At 37.3% G+C, this 20,844-nt stretch overlaps 1 protein-coding gene across 9 annotated transcripts in view; it reads right to left on the bottom strand.

The window, feature by feature from the left end:
- LTBP1 (latent transforming growth factor beta binding protein 1) overlaps positions 1 to 20,844 on the bottom strand; it is a 379,098-nt gene that overhangs the window by 29,204 nt on the left and 329,050 nt on the right. For 4 of the 9 annotated variants that reach the window (XM_045549356.1, XM_045549358.1, XM_045549359.1 and 1 more), the window contains 4 exons: positions 17,143 to 17,286; positions 6,178 to 6,222; positions 2,265 to 2,435; positions 1,500 to 1,586 (listed from right to left, as the gene is read on the bottom strand). In XM_045549356.1, the coding sequence (XP_045405312.1) occupies positions 1,500 to 1,586; positions 2,265 to 2,435; positions 6,178 to 6,222; positions 17,143 to 17,286 (447 nt within the window). Of the gene's footprint in view, positions 1 to 1,499; positions 1,587 to 2,264; positions 2,436 to 6,177; positions 6,223 to 17,142; positions 17,287 to 20,678; positions 20,805 to 20,844 lie in introns of all 9 variants that reach the window. The other 5 variants (XM_045549354.1, XM_045549357.1, XM_045549362.1 and 2 more) reach the window with 2 other exon arrangements.

Here is a 20,844-nt window from a genome sequence, read left to right as displayed (position 1 = left end):
ACTAGTTGAGATGTAGAAAGCTCCTGAGAAGAGTCTGGTGGAACTTGATGACAAGTCTTCTTTCTTGGTGAGAAGTACAAGTTGCTGAGGGCGTTAGCAGACCCATTCCCCCACAGAATTAAGAGCTCTTGCCATCTCAGGTTTATTCAGTGATAAATTGGGGATAATAGGAACATCAACCTAATCAGATGGAAAGGATTAAATGAGATAACCCATGTAGAGGGCTCAGTATACCCTCTGGCACAAGTAGATGCTCAAAAGCGTTGCTTTTATTGTTACTATTAGCATTAGTTCTAGCATTTTAGAGCAAATGTCATCTAGTCCTCATTTTAAAAATTGAAGACTCCATAGATGACTTGCTCAAAGTTACACAGATGGAAAATGGCACAGCTAAGCCTAGAATATATGGCTGGTTGGATCTGAATCCAATCTTCTTCCAACCATTTACAGCACTGCTAAAATAGGATGAGGAGGAATTTATTTTTATATAAAAGAGAGGATGACTTTATGGTAAAATCAGGGCTCTGTTCCATAATATGAAGTGGGATTCAATTACATTGCTGTAAAAATATGGTATTGTATGTGATATTTATGAATTTGGAAACCGTTCACCACATATTACAAACCAAGTCTTCTTGTTATTTAATTGGTCGTACATGTATTTAAAAAAACACAAATGGAATTTCTTATCCAGCTACTGAATTATACCATATTATTCAAGCACTAATTTTCCATAAATGGACAATAAAAATGTTTTTACAGTCTGTTTTCCAGCTACTTAGCAATTTTTAATATTCAACTATAAAGGAAAAAAATCACTTCATGCATAAAAGGTAATATCTCCATCACAAAGATGCCAAAAGTAAGTGGTTAATGGGGAAATATTAATATATGTCAATATTTGCCAAAACTAAAAGGCTACACATTTATTGTGGACTTATATAATAGCAGCATTAAATATATAAAACATTTCTATGTTTGTCTTCTTCTCTTCCATTCCTTATTATGAATCTGTGGCCATTAGTAGAAGGTCCTAGCAACAGTAGGATAAGTTCTTTAAAAAAGCAAGAACCTTAGCTTTGCTGATGACCGTAAAGACAAACATGATTATTAGTTAAATGTATATGGTCATAACTTATGTGATTTCTATAATATTATACCTCTAGAATAAAATAAATTTAATAAGCATCTACTAAGTACAGAATTTTGTGTTAAGTACTGTCACACATATTATCTCATTTAATCCTCATTATAACCTTTGAGCCATTTTTCCTATCTCAGTGAAGAAGAAATGGAAGGTCAGAATGTTAAGTGACCCCCCAATGTCACACAGCCTTAAGTGTTCTGACTCCCAGAGTCCACAGAGACCTTATTGCAATGGCAGAATTAGTTCTTTGTAATCAGTTTCCAGGCCTCTAACTCTGTGTAACCCAAGCCTGCTTTTACTTGAATGTTTGTCAGGTACACGTGTTACAAATTCATTTCCACTTGATTCTTACCTTTATAGTTCTCATCACCAGTTTCGTCAGAAGCTTCTCCAGCAGGGACAAAACCTTTCCCTCTAGGACACATTTCAGTGAACTCAGCTGATTTTAGAAGAGACGAAACCAGAAAAGAAAGAAATTGAAAATAGAAAAAAAAAAAAGAATCAACATCTTCCATGAATACATGTTTTAAGTTCAATTTTGCTTTCTCAGACTCAGTAAATTTAAGGCAATTCTGGCAAATTAATTCAGTACAAGCTCAAAAAAATTATGGATTAAATGCAAATAAATCTAATGATTTCATAGGTTTACTTATAATTTTTTTTAAAAACCCTTCTAAGTCACCCACATTTTATTTACCCATGTTTTACTTGATGTTATGACTATTATTTCTCCACTACTATGGTGTCTAATGTTTTAAAGGTTTTGTAAGAGCCCGTTAAGCAAAATCTTAGCCTAAATTTACAAGTTCCAATTATAAATGACGCTGTGTCATTGTTCGCAAAAAAAAAAAAGATTGATTTTAAAGTGGAATAAAAGTAAATTATATTTCTGCCAAAATATCATATAGAACCTGATGGTAATGGTACCCTCTGTGACAGATAGACGTTTAAGGATTCACACTGAGGCGGGATGAGGGTGACAGCTCTAGCCCTGAATGAAACTCATCAGGTTAATTTCACCTCCAGTCGACTACGGCAGTGAATGCCATCATTTCAAGGCCCACGGACACCACCTGACCAAACACAAGTGTGAATACACCACTTAGCTGATTCTTACCGGTCCCCAAGACCGGGCAGGGGAAGATCTCGCAGTTGTCTCCCCACCCGGCGCCTGAGGTGCAGCAGCATTCTTGTTTGGTGACATTGGGGGCCAGCACGTTGTCACAGAGACTGGCGTCGTTTAGATTATAGTAGCATTCTTTCTTTTCTTCTCTGGGTTGATCTACGTCTAAATTTAAACAGTGGAGAAAGTGAAAAGAGTGTTGATCAGACACATCAGATGTACTACGTACGACACAACCCGCAGACAACAGGCGAGGGCATGACCAAATGTGTCAATAGCATTTCTTTTATGGAAAACCGCTTTCCACTTTAAGTGTCAGAGTCTTCCATTTCGAGATAAAAATGCACTTGAATCCTGAATTTTGGTAGAGTTCTAATATACCCCAAGAGTGTAAATCTGTCAAAACCATTTTCTTTTACGTTAACCAATTATTCTATTCTTGTAAATTTGGCTGTCAGTAGAGTTTCCATATCTGCTTTTCTTGCCAAACATAGGGCCATTCTTTACTGAGCTATAACACCTACTTAAATCAATAAAAATTTTCCCTGACACTTGACCAGGGGTCTGGGGCCACACATAATATTTAACCCTTAGGTGGTTATTCGACTCAACCATGCTCCCAATCTGTTCTGAACAGTACACAGCAGAAGATAACTAGGAAAATCCTGCAGCAACCTGGAGCCTATAAAATAACCTTTCATCACTGAAAATCTAACTACTTAAACTGTTGCAAATATATGACTTTGAATGAAATAATGAGCGCCAGCTAAGCCTCAGGGTAGAATTTCAAGTCTGGGTTCTAGTCCCAGCTCAAGGGCATCCTAGAGGAAAACACATTCTACAGACTCAGTTTAACTCTCTGTGTGATAAAACACAAACAAGATGATATGAGAACAAGATCCACTCACTTTCAGATAATAAAAATTATTGAATTCTATCAGATTTGAAGTCTTTGAACAAGTTTACACTTTTAAAAAATGATCAGTATTTTATCACTAGGCTTAGTAGTCACATCCCTTCCCTACCATATGCTATAGATTTCAAATTACTGACTATAATCCAGATAGAATTTATTGTTTTTATTTTATGCTATATAAAATACACAGCTCACTACTGTCATCGCAATTACTCAGATTAATTTTAATGAAATATTTTCATTAGAACTCTGTTTCCAGATTCTTAGGCCCAAAGAAATAGTAGGATCAAAAGGAAAACATTTCCTAGTGAAGATAAGGCTTATTATATGTCAGCATTTACTTACCTTTTTTTGAAGTCAGTAGATAATATTATTTGGGAAATTTAATGAGTTATTTTTACAATAGCTTCCTATGTATTTATTCTAGCAGAGCCTAGTTGACTATGGGAAACTTGATTACTACATTAACTAGTAAAGGTGTTTTTAAAATATAAGCTCATAAAATTCTATCAGAAAAGCCACTACCCTTTCCCCTCAAGGCATTAAAAACAAGCAAAGCAGCAAATAAACCTTTGAAGTATACACCACTCACAGAACACAGAGTATCAGTGACAGTATAAATGATCGTTCACATCCTTGATTCTGGCCAATTCTCAGATTATTTTGTCTTTGACAGATTTCAACTTGGACTCTAAGTTAGTGTTAATAGCTGATGACAAATTCAAACCTAGAACAAGTGTCCAGGAAAAAACTGAAATGCTGATTTCTATGTAGCAGTTTGTGAAGCAGTTTTAAATTATTTCCTTGTGTGTGAAATTGGGTAAAACCTGCCACCTCCCTCATCTGGGCTAGCTTGCTTCGAGTGTGCAGAAGACAGAAATGCACTTTATGTACTCTAACATAAGGCATCTTTGTCAGAAGGAGCTCCAAGCTCTTAAACGTGGAATTATTTGGGAAAACTAAGGGTATGTATTTTAAATTATCATTAAATCAATCATTAGCACTATGGAAAATTTTATAAACTGTCCCCCAACATTGTGACTAAATTGCCAGAATATTACTATTATCAATTCTGCTCAATTATTTTATTCAGTGGGCCTAAAAATGAAGCTAGCTATTAATAAATGCAGTTAGAAATACAAATCAAAAAAGCAACACAGAGTTCTGCAAATCAGATTTACTTTACAGTTTGTGCTAAAGGAATTCAAAAATTTCTTCCTCATGTACAAAGTTATAAGTACGTCATGGTGTCTATTACAAAACGGAATACTATGCAATTTTAAGGCCTCTGAAGATTGCTGTGTTCACAGGTAATCACCAACTGCAGACTTCCGAGTCAAAGCATGTCAAAAATTTTATATATATATAATTTAAATTTTAAATTTAAAAATAAAATTTAAATATAAATACTATTTATAAAATTTTATGTATTGTATACATACACATACAAAAAAATACACACATATATGGCAAACACTGTTTTGTTTTCTACAATGTTAGTTATACTCACATCATAGAAACTAAGAAATAAGATAATCTTTGCTTTTTTGCCTTTTTTGGGAGGGAAACTCACAGATTTTATAAGGAAAATGATCAATAATATAATTGTAATTATTCAGGCTTTGCATTGGTTGTTACGAGTTTTACTCTCATTTTCTTTCCAAGAGGTTTGAAAATTCAGTGTTTGCACAGCTGAAATTGAGGGTTAGTCAGGCCCTCATCTCCGTTTGGAAAGAAATGCAAATTCTTTTTTAAAAAACTGGTCCACAAAGGTCATGTTGGGAAAAACTATGATTTCCCTATCTTCCTAGCCTTTAAGTAATTAACTTCCTGAAGCATTTTTCCACTGGGGTAAAACTCTGATCAGTAAATATATTTGATGTAATTTTTTTAAAGAAACTCTGTGTGCTGCCAGGGGTGGAGGGTTTCTATATGGGAAAAGAATTTTAAAAGGTCAAATCAATGATTATAAAAAGTGTCAGGCATTAAAAAGAATAATTTTTTTTTCTTAAAGATGTTATGAATAAAATTAGCCACACTACATACCTCATGCCACAGGCTTCTGAGAAATATATTACTTCTCCTTTGGAATTTTCAGATTTGATTTTTCAATTTGTATTAAGAGGTTGGCTTAAAATCTGTGTAAAAACATCAACTGTGTACTTCTATTCTAGAGATATGGCTGGCAACAAGAAGAAAGTGAGTTTTGGGACAGTTTATCAGTGGTTTTTTTGTTTTTGGTGTTTTTTTAAGGAACTTTTATAGTGATCCACACAGTAACTACATAAGACAGAAGATGCAAGTAAATAGGCTAGGCGTGATGGCTGACACTTATAATCCTAGCACTCTGGGAGGCCGAGGCCGGAGGACTGCTTGAGCTTAGGAGTTCAAGACCAGCCTGGGCAAGAGTGAGACCCTGTCTCTATGAAAAATTAGCCAGGCACAGTGGCACATGCCTGTAGTTTCAGCTACTTGGGAGGCTGAGGCAGGAAGATTGCTTTAGCCCAGGAGTTTGAAGTTGCTGTGAGCTAAGATGACGCCACTGCAGTTTACCCTGGATGACAGAGAGAGACTCTGTCTCCAAACAAACAAATAACAACAACAACAAAAACAACAAAGAAGATGCAAGTAAATAGAGCATCCTCACTTGCTGGAATTTTCTGGAATTTGCTGATATTGGTTCCAGTGTCCTATGTCTACTACTTTGCCCAAAACCCTTCTTTGGGGCTCAGGTTCTTAGGAGTTTAGTTAGCATGAGTTTGTTTTGCTTTGCCTGTTTTGTTTGTATGTCCTTTTCCTCTTTGGAGACAGGGCAGTAGATAATCCTTGCTGGTGTGGAATTCAGCTACAAGGCCACATACAGTGCGATCACATCCCCTACTCTGAACAGGAAGGAGTGGGCTTGAGCTGTAAGTGCCACCTATACACAGCCCTTGCTGGGAGCTCCTTCTTAGTTCATCAGACTGAAGAGGGTGTGGGCTGTTTACTTATAGGATTCTTCAGTCTTTCCCCAAATACGTTCAGTTGTAGGGATTGCTGTTGGGGTGAGAAAATCCAGAATGTTATTTTGGTTAAAGTGGACACGAGCTTTCTAAATGTGCCTTTGTCTGCTTTCCTTTTCCATTTGCAATGTGTTCTGAAGGTGTTTATGAGCTAATCCTCCCCATACCTTTTTGGAACCGTCAGGATTATGACAATGACCAAGAATAACATCCCAAATACGTGTGAGTAAAGAGTGGCCCCCAATGAAACAGCTGCCTGTAGTCCTAAAGGAGATCAATTTAAAAAACTCTGTGCATGTGATAATGTTCAATAAATTACTTCCAGCAGCATTACCCAGGACACTTTATTCCTTTTTATTTCAAAAATTGCTACAGGCACTAATGTTGTATACTATCCTCATGCTTTTACTAGAAAACCAATTCTAGTGTAATATTTTAAGGAGGAGTAAAAAGGAAGTTGTAACTTCACATACATTTCTTTTTCTAGCTTTCTCACTCAAGAGCTTAGAAAATGAGAAATGGGTTCTGTTTGGCTTTTCAAGAGAAATTCAGCAGAAAGCCATTGTTGAGTTTCAGAAAACAAGCACTGACAATAGGAATGGATTGGATATGAAGGGATGCAAATAAAAAGGAAGACCATAGAAAGTCAGATAGTAAAAGGTGAGAAAGAAGTCAAAATGAAGTTTAAGAAAGCAAAGCCCAAGAGTAAAAACACTTTTAAAAAAAAGATACCTCCATACAGTTCCTGTTCTTAAAGAGGTCAGGTATGGAGTCAGGCCAGCAAACTGGCCATGAGCTGGGCCAGAGGCTTCACCCCTAGAACACGCATGTGCCCAAGCCGTGCTGCACAGGGACAGAGGACAAGGCTATCAGGGAAGGCTGCCTGGTGGAGCCGACATCCAGGGGAGGCGTCAGAAGAGAATGGGGGAAGTGAGCCTGGGACAAGAATACACTGGGGAGAGGGTGAGGAGAAGAGAAAGCCAGTGATACTACTAAAAAGTGAAAAAGTAGGGAAAAGAAAAATAAGCAAAAATAGGGGCTCCTGAAGGGCAATAAAGTGCAGTTGACCCTCCGTATCCATGGGTTCTGCATCTATGGATTTAACCAACCATAGATTGAAAATATTTGAAAAAATGAAAATTTAAAAATACAATAAAAATAATACAAATAAAACACCAATACAGTATAATAACTCTTTATATAGCATTTACATTGTATTAGATACGTCATCTAGAGATGATTTAAAGTACACAAGAGGATGTGTGCAGGTTCTGTGCAATACTGTGCCATGTTAGGTCAGGGGCTCGAGCATCCGTGGATTCTGGTACCCGCAGGGGTCCTGGAACCAAGTCCCCTAACATACTGAGGGACAACTGTACCGAGGAGAAAGAAAAACAGGAGATGAGTGTGCAGGACTGAGTATGAAGAGGAAGCACACATGGAGATGGAGGACAAAGCAGATGTCACAACACCACAGGCCTGTGACAACACTGCCACACAGGCACCTCGGGGGCCTGTGCAGATGACTGCATGAATGAAGCCAATCTGAAGTGACACACAAAGTGTCTGGAAACATTTAAAAGGAAATGTACAAACCATTCCTCTTCAGGCCTAATTTGTAGCAAATTCTAGGACCCAAAATGCATTTCTAATGAAACAGTGTGGGTGTATCTTATAGTATTAAGAAGATAAAATGGCTTTATGTGTGTGTGTGTGTGTGTGTGTGTGTGTGTGTATACATATATATATATAGTTTGAATCTGTCACTTTAATGGATATGTCCGTTCATTAAAACATTGACATCTCTTTATCAAAAACTCAGATATTATTTTAGGTAGCATCTATAGCAAACAGAAAATTGTATAAAAATAATAGCTAAGTTTGCTAATTAGTACATGCTTCGCACTATCATCTTTGGGTGTGGGGAGAAACTTGACCCAAGCTTTTTTTCTTTTTTTAAACAAATGAGCATATTTTCCTGAGCCTCACCTACATCTATGTTATAGATCCATTACAAATGTACAATGAGACCTCAGGAATTTTATGGCATTTTATAATGTTTGCGTTTCTATATACTGTGGTCTCATTTTCTTTAATATTTTTTCCTGACCAAGTCTATTTTTTTTTGCAATCAGAAACAATTTTTTAAAAAACTCTTTCAATGTTAATTTATCTTATAGGTTAACTAAACACATTTTTAAAAAACTGACTCTGCCAAATATAGCAGTTGACTGATATTATATGTGGTTTCCTGCCTTTAAAAAATATGTACATACACAAAACATGTAGTGTATCTCGCTAGGAAGGGGACAGGAATGCTGTCTGAGTCCAATTGTCAGAACCACTGGAATGAGTTGTTCAATGCTTACGTCCCCTGGCAGCAGGGAAATGTTTTTTTGCTCCTCTTGTAATTTAACCAAAGCAATCTGAGGAACTACTCCCTACAAAGAAGTGTGACTAGACACTTCCTCACTTAAGTGTGCTCTCACTACATCTTTGATAAAATGAAAAATTATTTTTATTCTACAGAACTAGCTGGGAGTGGGATGGGTGGGGTTTGGAAGGACACATCCTTGAAATGCAGAGAGGGGATTTTATTCGATGGTTATTGAGTATCAACTGTCCATCAGGCACTGTGCTGGACAGCGAGCTGGGTGACAGAGGATGCAAAGCGGAATGAGACGCAACGAATAAAGCACGATGACAGCAGAAAGGCAGAACCTGGTAATCCCACCTTGGGGATTTGCAGAAAGCTTGACAACTTGGTGACAGTGGAACAGACTTTTAAAAAGGCTTGAGGAAGGTTTCAAGAAAAAAGGTTTACAAGGGAAGGGACAGCAGGCAGAAGAGTTAGCAGGGACAAAGGCACAGTCTTGGGAAAGTGTGACTATCTGGGGAGGTGTGAGCAGGGTGTGGGCTTGAGTGCAGGCAGGAGGAGGTGGGAGATGAAGCTAAAAAGGCAGGTTACATTATAGAGTATCAGGGGTTTGTCATCCTGCTAATGGATCCGGGCTTTATGCTGTGAGGCATTTGGTAAGCAATTGAAAGATTGAAGAAAGATTTAAACCAGCTCTATATTTTGAAAACATTAATGCTGGCAGCAATATGGAGCAGAAATTGATGGGAGAGGCAGGGAGAGAAGTCAGGAGGCTACTGCAGTGGTCCAGGTAAGTGATGCTAAAGGACTGGCCTGGGGCAGCAGTGCCAGGAGCAGGGAGAGTTCTGAAGGGCACTCTGGAGGTAGAATCGGCAGGCTGTCATGATGGCTTCGACGGACTGCTTGGATGCATGGGGAGAAAAATAAAAGTATGCCTTCAGGATTTCCAGTACTGATGCCTGGCAATTAATGAGGTTTTGGATACTTGTCAGCTAGAGGTGCTTACAAGACACCCTGGGAGAAAGGTCCAATAGGCAGCAGGAAATAGGAGTGCGGCATTCAGGACAGAGGTAGGGGCAAAAGGTATTTACTTAGCAGGCAACACCATTTAAGTAACAGTTGACTCAAAAGTAGATAAAATACTCCAGGAGAAAAGCACAGATTAAGAAGAGCTCTAAGCATGCATTCACTGGGACATTATCATTTAAGGGATGGGTAAGAGAAGAGGAGACTGAGAATATAAAGAAAAAAGACCAGTCCAAGAGGTGGGAGGACACAGAGAAGAGTGAGGCCTTGAAATCAATCACAGGGAAAAGGAGGAGATGACAAACCACTGTCAGATGTTTCAGAAGATGGGGTCCGGGATGAGACTAATGGGTTTAGCACACTGAAGTTCACTGATGTCCCAAGAGAAAGTGGCTTCCTTTAGCTGAGGATTCAGAGGGCCTGATTTCAGGGCACTGAGGATCAAAAGGGAGAGGGTCCTGTCAAGGCACAGGGAATGTCCTTTCAAAGAGTCTGGAGGTCAACATGGTGACAGAGATAACCCCTGAGTTGGGTTCCTGTACCAATTCCACCATGTATTAGCTGTATGACCCTGAGAACGACATTTAAAACTTCTTTCTGGGCCTTGGTGTCTTTAGCTGGAAAATCGCTAAGGCGGGTTCTAAATGTAGAAGTCTAGGATCTAGCTTATGATGTGAGAATCAACTCTCAAATGTATTACAGAAACCTATTTAAAGAGACCCTATGATAAATTGCTGTATAAATTGAACAATTATTTTATAATACAAATAATTATCCCAAGCTATATGCGTTTTAATTTCTGATTGTCTATTTGCTTTTCTTAAAGTGGAGAACAGCTGCATTGATTATAATATGTATCTTTTTCATTGTGTCCTTTTTATTATATCTTCTGTTTTAAGAATAAGCTTTAGTTCCTACTACAGAATCTCCCCTGTACACCAATCAAGAACAGCATTTTGTGGGTAAGGTTAGAAGGTTGCAGTTGCCAAGACTAAATATTTACTGCTTCCTTTAGGGTGCCCAAAGACTTAAAGTTTTTATTGAGCAACTATCACAGGCACTAAGGAAATAAAAACATCACAGTATATTTCATATCCATATTTTCTTAAATGTGAAGAGTGGCCTGGTATAGACATTTTTAAGTCACTTCTATTTCAGATGCTTTAAGAAAATGAACAGCAATGTAAATTAGTGGCCAAAGGCCCAGGCAGTGAAAAACATTAAAGGAGACCTAAAAGAAATTATGTGAGAGACAAGAAAGTTTAGAAATAAAAATTCTAGGGCATTAGAGTCTCAAAGTCCCTTAAAGGCCATCTGGGCAACATACCACTGGAAGGGAGTGCCCTTGTGCCAGTGGGTGTCCCACCTGTTCTTAGATACCTGCAGGGGAAGCAACCTACTATCCCATGAGACAACTATTTGCAGACAAGCTCCAGTTAGTTATTGGAAAGCCTTCTGGATCTGATCTGAAATCTGCCTTCCTGACAGTCCACCTCAAAGCCCCCATTCTGTCCTGAGTACGATACCACATCAGAGTAATATGCTAGTGCTCATGGTTGGAATGCAGATCGTCCTGGGGAAATTTTACAGCTAAATGAAAATGTTATGGCCCATATTGAAAATTTATCTTTCCTTTGCTAGGTACTTTCAGCAAGGATGACATCTGAGCTGTTAAAAAATTTCACTTAAATTTGGTACAAAATGTTATGTTCTGTGTAACAGTGGATTCTTTGACTGGAATAGGGTATGAACTCTTTTCACTGGCCTATGTTTAACCAACTTGTTGGGTTAACTAATGTTCTCTTGCCCTCTGAAAAACATCCTGGCTGATGCCCACAGCAGGTTGAATGCTCACAGCCAGTCAGTTTTTCTTGTGTAGGTCCACATACTTCTGTTCAGGGTGAGCAGTATGACAACCAAGACTCAGCTATGTTTATTCTCAAACATTCTGTGCCAGTATATTGGTTATTATATTTACATAATTAAATAGCATGTAAATCAATAAAATATGAATGTGAATTGAAGACTTGTTTCTAGAGCAAGTTAAAGCTTTAGAAAGACTAAAGTTGATTTAGTAAAAAGAATGCTATCAAATTAGGTGTGGATGAGATAACTGCAAAAGACTGAGATAAACTATAAAAATTTTGTAACCATTTGCTTTTGCAAAGGCCTTTAAATTCTTACTACCTTAAGAGTGGGCAGTGTAGATAACACATAATAGATAGGGCTTATGCAAGATAAACCAAGCAAATGCCAAGAGTAGACCTTTACTCAAAGAAAGACCGTAGTCCTTCTTCAAAGATTGGTGAATGAATGTACATTTATATGCTTTGAATTAAAAATTAAATATTTAGAAGATATAGCACCTTTTTATGATTTCCAGTTTTAATCACCTTTCTAAAGTAACTGATCGATTATTGGCTCCCATGAAATCAGACAGAAGGCTTCTGCTGCAGTTTATAGCTAAACTCAGTCTCTTCAGATACTGTTAGAAGACTGGTTAAAATGAAGACTATTATAAAAAAGGCTTAAGACTTCATATAACTAGTCAAAGTTTGCCTTGACTTGAGGCACTGTAAAAGTCAAACTTGCTAGAAACTATACAAATTAATAAGCTCAACTAGTTATTGGTGAAGTCAGATCATACTGACATGGACCAATAAAAAAATTAGATACATATAGCATTTAGTAGAAGCCAGAGAACTGTGGGGAAAATATGTAAAAGCACAAAAATTTAAGGATTAAATATAATGTTAAGAGGAAGGAGAAACTATGTATCCATTGACAGACAAGCTTTGTGAAAGCTGAATATTCAAAATTATGTTCTTTGAAAGGCAGAAGGGTACTTAGTGAACTCTGACTTGTAGAACATTCTAGAGAGATAGCTGATAAGAGAGCAAGGAAGCTAAGGGAGGAAAGGCAAGGGACACAATTATAGAAAAATGTAAAAAGCAGGAGATGAGGAACAAAGTTTACAAGAATTGCTGTCAAGTTTCAAGCAGCAGAATAGTACAGTATATAATGAGCTATATACTGTTCAGCAAAAATGGTTCAGGCCCAGGACCTGGCAGCTTCACTGCTGAAGTGTACCACGCATTCAAAGACGAACTAATACCAATCCTACTTAAACTATTCCAAAAAATCAAGGAGGAGGGAATACTCCCAAACTCATTTGATGAGGCCTGTATCGCCCTGATACTAAAACCAGACAAAGACACAACAAAAAAGAAAACTATAGATCAATATCTCTGGTGAACACAGATGAAAAAGTCCTCAACAAAATACTAGCAAACAGAATTCAACAACATGTTAAAAAGATTATTCATCATGATCAAGTGGGATTTATCCCAGGGATTCAAGGATGGTTCAATATACACAAACCAATCAATGTAATATGTCATATCAACAGAACAAAGGACAAAAACCATATGATCATTCCAATTGATACTGAAAAAGCATTCAATAAAATTCAACATCTCTTCATGATAAAAACTCTCCAAAAACTGGGTATAGAAAGGACTTACCTTAAATATGATAAAAGCCATATATGACAGACCCACAGCTAGTATCATACTGAAAAAACTGAAAGCCTTTCCTCTAAGATCTAGAACAAGATAAGGATGCCCACTTTGACCACTGTTATTCAATACAGTACTGGAAGTTCTAGCTAGAGCAATCATACAAGAGAAAGAAATAAAGGGCATCCACACTGGAAGGCAAGAAGTCAAATCATCCTTGTTTGCAGACAATATGATCTTATATCTAGAGAAACCTAACGACTTCACTCGATCAGAGTTAAGGCCTCTGGGAAAAAAGAAAATAATAAAAAAGAAAAAGAAATTTTTTTTTAAAAATTGGCTTCCCAGCATATTTTGGGAAAAGTGTAACTAAAAAAAATAAAAAAATAAAAAAAGACTCCACCCGAAAACTATTAGAATTGATAAACAAATTCAGTAAAGTTTCAGGATACAAAATCAACATACAAAAAATCAGTAGCATTTCTATATGCCAACAGCAAATGATCTGAAAAAGAAACTAAGAAAGTAATTCCATTTATAATAGCTACAAATAAAGTAAAATGCCTAGGAATAAACTCAACCAAAGTAGAGAAAGATCTCTACAACGAAAACAATAAAACACTGGTGAAAGAAACTAAAGAGAACATAGAAAAATGGAAAGATATTCCATGCTTATGGATTGGAAGAATCAATATTAAAATATCCATACTACCCAAAGCAGTCTACAGATTCAATGCAATCCCCATCAAAATGCCAATGACATTCTTCACAGAAATAGAAAAAATAATCCTAAAACGGATATGGAACCACAAAAGATGCAGCATAGCCAAAGCCATCCTAAGCAAAAAGAATAAAACTGAAGGAATCACATTACCTGACTTCAAGTTATACTACAGAGCTGCAGTAACCAAAACAGCATGACACTGACATAAAAACAGAGGCACAGACCAATGGAACAGAATAGAGAACCCAGAAATAAATCCACATATCTGTAGTGAACTTATCTTCAACTAAGATGTCAAGAACATACAGAGGGGAAAGGACAGGCTCTTCAATAAATGGTGCTGGGAAAACTGGGTAACCATATGCAGAAAATGAAACTAGATCCTTATCTCTTGCCATATACAAAAATCAAATCAAAATGGATTAAGACTTAAATCTAAGACTTGAAACTATGAAACTACTAAAAGAAAACACTGGGGAAACATTTCAGTACATTGGTCTGGGCAAGGACTTCTTGTGTAACACTCCAAAAGCACAGGCAACCAAAGAAAAATTGAACAAATTTGAACAAAAGACCTAATTAGAGGTTTCTCAAAACAAGTATATGCAAATATGCTCAACATCATTAGTCACCAGAGAAATGCAAATAAAAACTATAATGAGATATCATCTCACCCCAGTTAAAATGGCTTTTATGAAAAAGACAGGCAATAACGAATGCTGGTGAGGATGTGGACAAAGGAGAACTCGCATACACTCTTGGTGGGAATGTAAATTAGTGCAACCACTATAGAAAACAGTATGGAAGTTCCTTTAAAAAACTAAAAATAGAACTACCATATATGATCCAGCAATCCCAGTGCTAGGTATATATCCAAAAGAAACAAAATCAGTGTATCAAAAAGATATCTGCACTCTCATGTGTATTGCAGCACTATTCACAATAGCCAAAATTTGGAATCAACCTAAGTGTCCATCAACAGATGAATGAACAAAGAAATTGTGGTATATATACACAATATAACTATAAAAAAGAATGAAATCCTGCCATTTGCAGCAACACGGATGTAACTGGAGAACATTACGTTAAGTGAAATAAGCCAAGCACAGAAAGACAAATCTCACATGTTCTTACTCATATGTGGGAGCTAAATATTAGAACAGTTGATCTCATGGAGACAGAGAGTAGAATGATGGTTACCAGAGGCTGAGAGAGTGGGGGAGACATAGTAGGATGGCTAATGGGTACAAAAATATAGTTATATAGTTAGTTATATAGAATGAACAATATTTGATATCACAATGAAGTCACTAATCAACAATATGTTAGGGAATACATTAAAATAACTAAACAGTGGAATTGGAATGTTCCAAATACAAAGAAATGATAAATGCTTGAGATGACAGATACCCTAACTGCCCTGATTTGATTAACATACATTGTATGCTTGTATCAAAATATCACATGTACCCTATAAATATATACAACTATTATGTACCCATAAAAGTTAAAAATAAAAAATTAAGAAAAAATGGTTCAGATTGTCCCATGATCCCATTAAGGGATTAGTTATCCCTAAAAAAAAAAATAAAAAAAAAAAAAAAGGAATGAGCAAACTTTAGATTCCAAACACATACCCTAATTGAAGCTATGTAAACTGGATGAACCATTTGTTTTTCTCATGCTAAAACATTCTAGCAAAAATATCTGTAGTTAAAAGATCCACCACTTCAGAGGAGATCACAAAAGGATAAGAAATGGATATCCCTATATGTCTGGGATATTATTTTAATATTTCATGTTGTGTTTTGCCTTTAATATATGACTTTTACATATATTAATATGATTTCATTTAAAATTTACAAAACTCTGAGGTAAATAAAACTTTTCTCTCCATTTTACAGGTGAGAAACAAAAACTCATAGAGGTTGAAGTGCTGAAGCTTAGCCAATCAGAAAGTGGTTCGTGGACCAGAACCCTGGTCTTCCCACCTAAAGTTTTACAGAAAGTTTGGAAAATAAAGGAAAAAACTAAAATTTCCATTAAGTCCAACAATTATCTTTTAATGCACTCCCACCTTCCTTCCCTCTACAGAATGTGATCATTGGAATATATTGGGGTTGTTTTCACTTAACATTGTATCGTGTGCATTAATTTTTATCATGACTACCTAATCTTCATATAGACCATTTAATGACTATCCAATACTATGACATGTGAATTAATTCATTCCAAATAATATTATGGGTGTGGTGCTACCCTGTGGAACCAAGAAAAAATGAGAAAAAGATAGTTATTTAACCAATTCTGTTACTGGCCAATCAGGTTGTTTTTTTGTCTTTTGCTAAGATGACAAGTCCCTTCGTTATGGCATATGTCCCACAGTGGTGGCCGCTTGAATGAACAGCAACCCTCCCATCGGTGATAACCTGTCTCCTCCCCTTCCCAAAGCTTTTGAATTATTGCCTGCTCATTTAATTCTGCACCCTTTTCCTTTCTATATTTAATAATTGAGAAAAAAAATGTAGATGAAAATATTTTTATAGTTTATTCCCTATTACTTGCAAAGGTAGCTATTTGACACAGCATAAGCGTACCCTCTAGAGGAGCAGTGAAAGCTGTTATAGAAGCATGGATAAAACTGAGAAAGAGAAAAAAAAAAGGTCAATGTTTCATTTTACTTGGCTCTCAACGGATCATTTGGGCTTTTGCTTTCCCTAAAATATAACCAAGCTAGAACTACATGGCACAAACTAAAAGGGTGATGTGGAAGTTGATTAATTTATCTGGAAAACAGTCAGCTCTCTATTCAATTCGTGCGGTGACGACACAGCCTAAATCAAATTTTAAACGAATGCAAACATAGCCAAGTGGAAGTCTTTGTAGATCCTGAGAGGCCTATATGTTGCTTTTAATTTAGAGAAGTGTCAAAATACATCTCTCCAAGGGCCAAGAAAGGAGGATTATGCAACTTAATGAGACTCTGCCGTATTAAATCCTGAGTTGATAGCTCTCTGAGTTTTAAGCAATCCTCAGCAAATGTTCTCATCATTTTGGATCCTTTAACCTCCTCGAGGCGTCTCTGGATTGGAAAGCACATTAGAGGCCATCTAGCCCACAGTCATCACCCAAATCCTATTTCCACTGATAGGGCAGGCAAGGAAGGGCATGGAATCTTCCAGAGACAGTATTGTGCCAGGACATTTGGCTACTTCTTACCTCCCACCCAGAGTGTTTCGCCCAAACCTGTGTAGGTCCAGGTCCCTGAGGGGAGCCCTCTGTCCCTTGCACAGTGCCACTGGGACTTACCTCCAGAGGCCCGGGAGCGGCACTGCCCGGTCATGGGGCTGTACTCCTGGTTCTCGTCAGTGCACACGCACAGGAAGGACCCTTCCACATTCTCGCAGAAGGCCTCACCACACACCCCACTGAGCAGCTCACATTCGTTCACATCTGGAAAAGGGAGCACAGATCGAATGAGAGGTGTGGCTCCTTCAAGACAGCTCTTTATTTCACCAGCTGTGCCAGGGCTCGTAGTGTCTGCTGGAAGCAAGGTGGTCCCCAGGGAGCAATCAAACCCCTTCTGCTCTTGTAAGGAAGGGGCTCCTAAAGGTAGCGGTGGATGGTTTGGTCTGTATGAAGGGACCATGAAAACACAAGGCAAAGATTCTAAATTCCACTTCCAGTTTTAAGGAACATGCTGGAACTGTATTGCAAGCATAGTAAGTACTGGTTGACCGTCTAGTTTTGTCTTCCCCAACTTTTCCATATAACAAAGTCTTAAATGATCCAACACTCTTACTCTCAGTTCTTAATTCAAGGAAAGTTAAGATACTGGCAATTCGGCCACTATAGAATTAAGTTCATTTAAAAATTTTAAAACATCTACTTAAATATTTGAAAATACAGTTCTCTAGCAGCCAAAATGTCCACAAATTAACAATAGAATTCAGGTTGCACAGCCCTTTGAGAAATGAAGGAAAAACCCCTATAAATCATTCATCGGGCTATGTTAATCATCTATGTGAAACAATGTAGTCCAATAACTAATTACTAATTTCACTACACCTTTTCAAATTCTGTTGATGTTCTACAGTGTAATTAATATTTTGCTAACTACTTTTCTTCTGTACTTAAATATACATAATTAAAACACAGTCAGGGAATATCACTGATGAGTATTTTTCATTCAAAATTATGCAAGTACACAAACCAAAGAAAGGCTAATTTTATGTTTGACCTTGCCCAGTAGTAATTTTTACCTTCCTTCCTCCTAAGAGAAATTTTATTAGCAAGTACCCAGTTCAGCAAAGTACCTGACTTGAAACCTGAAATGCTAATGTGTCTTATGCATTAAACACGTGCAAACATCAGCTCTTTCATGAGCACACTCTGAGATGGTTTATACAAAGTTAAAAATTTGAGCAATTATCCAAATCATTCCAGAAAAAAAAATCCTATTTTCACCTGCTATCCCCAGTTAATTGGACAAAAAGATTACATATCTTGACTTATTTGGATAATAACCTCAGTTTTCCATTTCACTTTGTATATAAACAGACATAAACCCAACGAGAGCTGGGTTTCACTTGTGTAAAGATACTGTAACATAAAGTAAAGCAGAGTTGGAATATTTAATCAACCTAAATAGTCTTAATTTAGACCAGAAAAACTTAAACTTGCCAGTTCACATTCATCAGCTGTAGGTAAATGTCCAATGAAACTCTCTACTTTCCAACTTGTATTATTTATATGGCCATTAAAATCACTCCCACTAGACTGCATTCATTCAATCAAGAAATATCTTTTAGCTTACTTCTAGGGGCTAGGCCCATACGGCCCATACATTGAGGAAATGATGAGTCAGGCAGACCCAACTCCTGCCTTCATGGACTTTACAGTCAAGTCAAGGAAATTAAAAGATAACCTTACAGGCTTCAGTAAGTGCTGGGAAAGAACAGTACGAAGTTCTGTGAAAGCACAGCACAGTGGACTGTAAGTGCAGGGGTGAGTTAGGGGAATGATAATAGTGGGGGTGGGGCACAACTCATCTCTGAGGTTCTACACAATATCCAGCACAGTGAAGGGCACAGAATAGGTGCTCGTTAAATATTTTCAAAAGAACGAATAAAAAGACAAATAAAATGACATTTGTTGAGGTCACCAAAATGATAACAAATATTCCTTCTGTGAGAGTGGTGTTTTGTGTGCCAAACCGAAACATCAACACGGGCTTGGTACACTCATCTGGCTGGTTGGAAATCGACATTAAGCAGGGGGCTCAGGAGTTATGTAGAGTCAATGGTTCAACATCTGGATACTCAAACAGTTAATATTTAAAACAAAATTTGCTGGGCACCTGCAATAGGCCAAACATCATGTCCCACCCAGGGAGAAGAGAGAGAGTTTTGAAACACACAATACAGGCATGGAGAAGGAGGCTGCAGGCAATATACACGTGATTAAATATTCCCCCAAAGATTGTAACTATTATAATAGAACTTGCTGAAGGCATTCTGCAAGCAGAGGGGTCACAGCTCAGATTGAGAGTGACTGAAGGAGCAGGGACGGTGTCTGGAAGGAGATGACACCTAACCTCAGTCTTCAAGAATGAGTGGCAAGAATCCAGGCTCAGGAAGGAGAGGTCAGGAGCACATTCCCAGCAGGAGCAAATGACAGCCAAATAACTGCACAATGACAGGAGTGACCAAAAGCGTGTGATGTTGCTGGAGTGTAAAAAGGTGAGGACGTGGTGACGCTAAGAAGACGAGGAGGGGGTCAAGTCACATGATCCATTTAGTCAAAATATTTTGCAAGTGTCAGTTTTCATCACTTGCATTTTGGGGGAAAGGGAATTAGAGATTAGGATAGTCTTAGCCATATTATTAAACAGCTATGTCTTCTTGTGAATACTCTTTGAATAATTATGTTTTTGACTAGCCAATACTTATGCTCAAACTAACATCACTGCTTTGTAAAAAAAAAATTGTTACTGGGAATTAACTGAATTTCATAATTAATTCTGTAAAAGTAATTACTTTTCAAGTGATATTATCATTAAACCTCTGGATAGATTTTGTTTTCCCAGTTTAATCTGGATGGTAAATGAACTGTTTTAATTGCAAATTCTCAAACCAAAAAGTTATTGACTCCTCCTCAAGTGCCATCGGTCGTTCTGTGAACATGGCTATTTTTCTCTAATGTGTCTGTGAAGTTTTGAATTTGATAACCTTTCTTCTCTTTCCCATTTAATTGCTCTCATGGCAAATGTGTTTCATAATAAATTTGATTTGCAGAAATCACAGCTGATCAGAGAATGAAATACAAAATGTCACCTTCTATATGAGTATGCGTTTGACCATATTCTAGGACATCTGACGATATTCAAGATTCCGATTCCTTCCAGCCCTGTCAATCCCGGACAGAACAAACTGAAGAAATATAGTTGCACAATCCAAAGCATCATTTTACAGGCATCATTCCTGGAAACTGAAGCTCTTGCCAACACTTTCCTTAAATGCACTGCCTAAGAAGGTGCATTTTGAAGACAGACAAGCTATACCACACACCAGACTCTACTTCCTGTGGAGGAGGGACTCCAGAGTTCTGCACACTCAGCTAAGAGTTTAAACAGATGTTCTTTCAAACATTCATTTAAAGTCATACTTCTATATTTCTTAATGTCCCCTTTCAGAAGCCATGGGATATTTCTGCACATCCCCAAATTGTGTGGTAAAATCAAATTATCATAAAATTCTGCCCAAATTACCTGTTTAAAAGCTCCTGTTGTCGATAACTTTGATTTCTTTATTGAAACGTGTTGGGAAAAAAATCTAAAAACTCACCCACACACCCTTGCCCATCCTGTGGGGCTTGAAAGCCCTGATAACAGAGGCAGCGGAAGGAGCCAGCTGTATTGTCACAAAACCCGTGACTGTCACAAACAGTGTTGTTTACACATTCATCAATATCTGAAAAAAAGACATGGAACATCAGACACAAACCAGTGAC

The sequence above is a fragment of the Lemur catta genome, chromosome 4 (assembly GCF_020740605.2).
Source record: "Lemur catta isolate mLemCat1 chromosome 4, mLemCat1.pri, whole genome shotgun sequence".
NCBI lineage: Eukaryota > Metazoa > Chordata > Mammalia > Primates > Lemuridae > Lemur > Lemur catta.
This window is presented reverse-complemented; position numbering and strand designations above follow the sequence as displayed.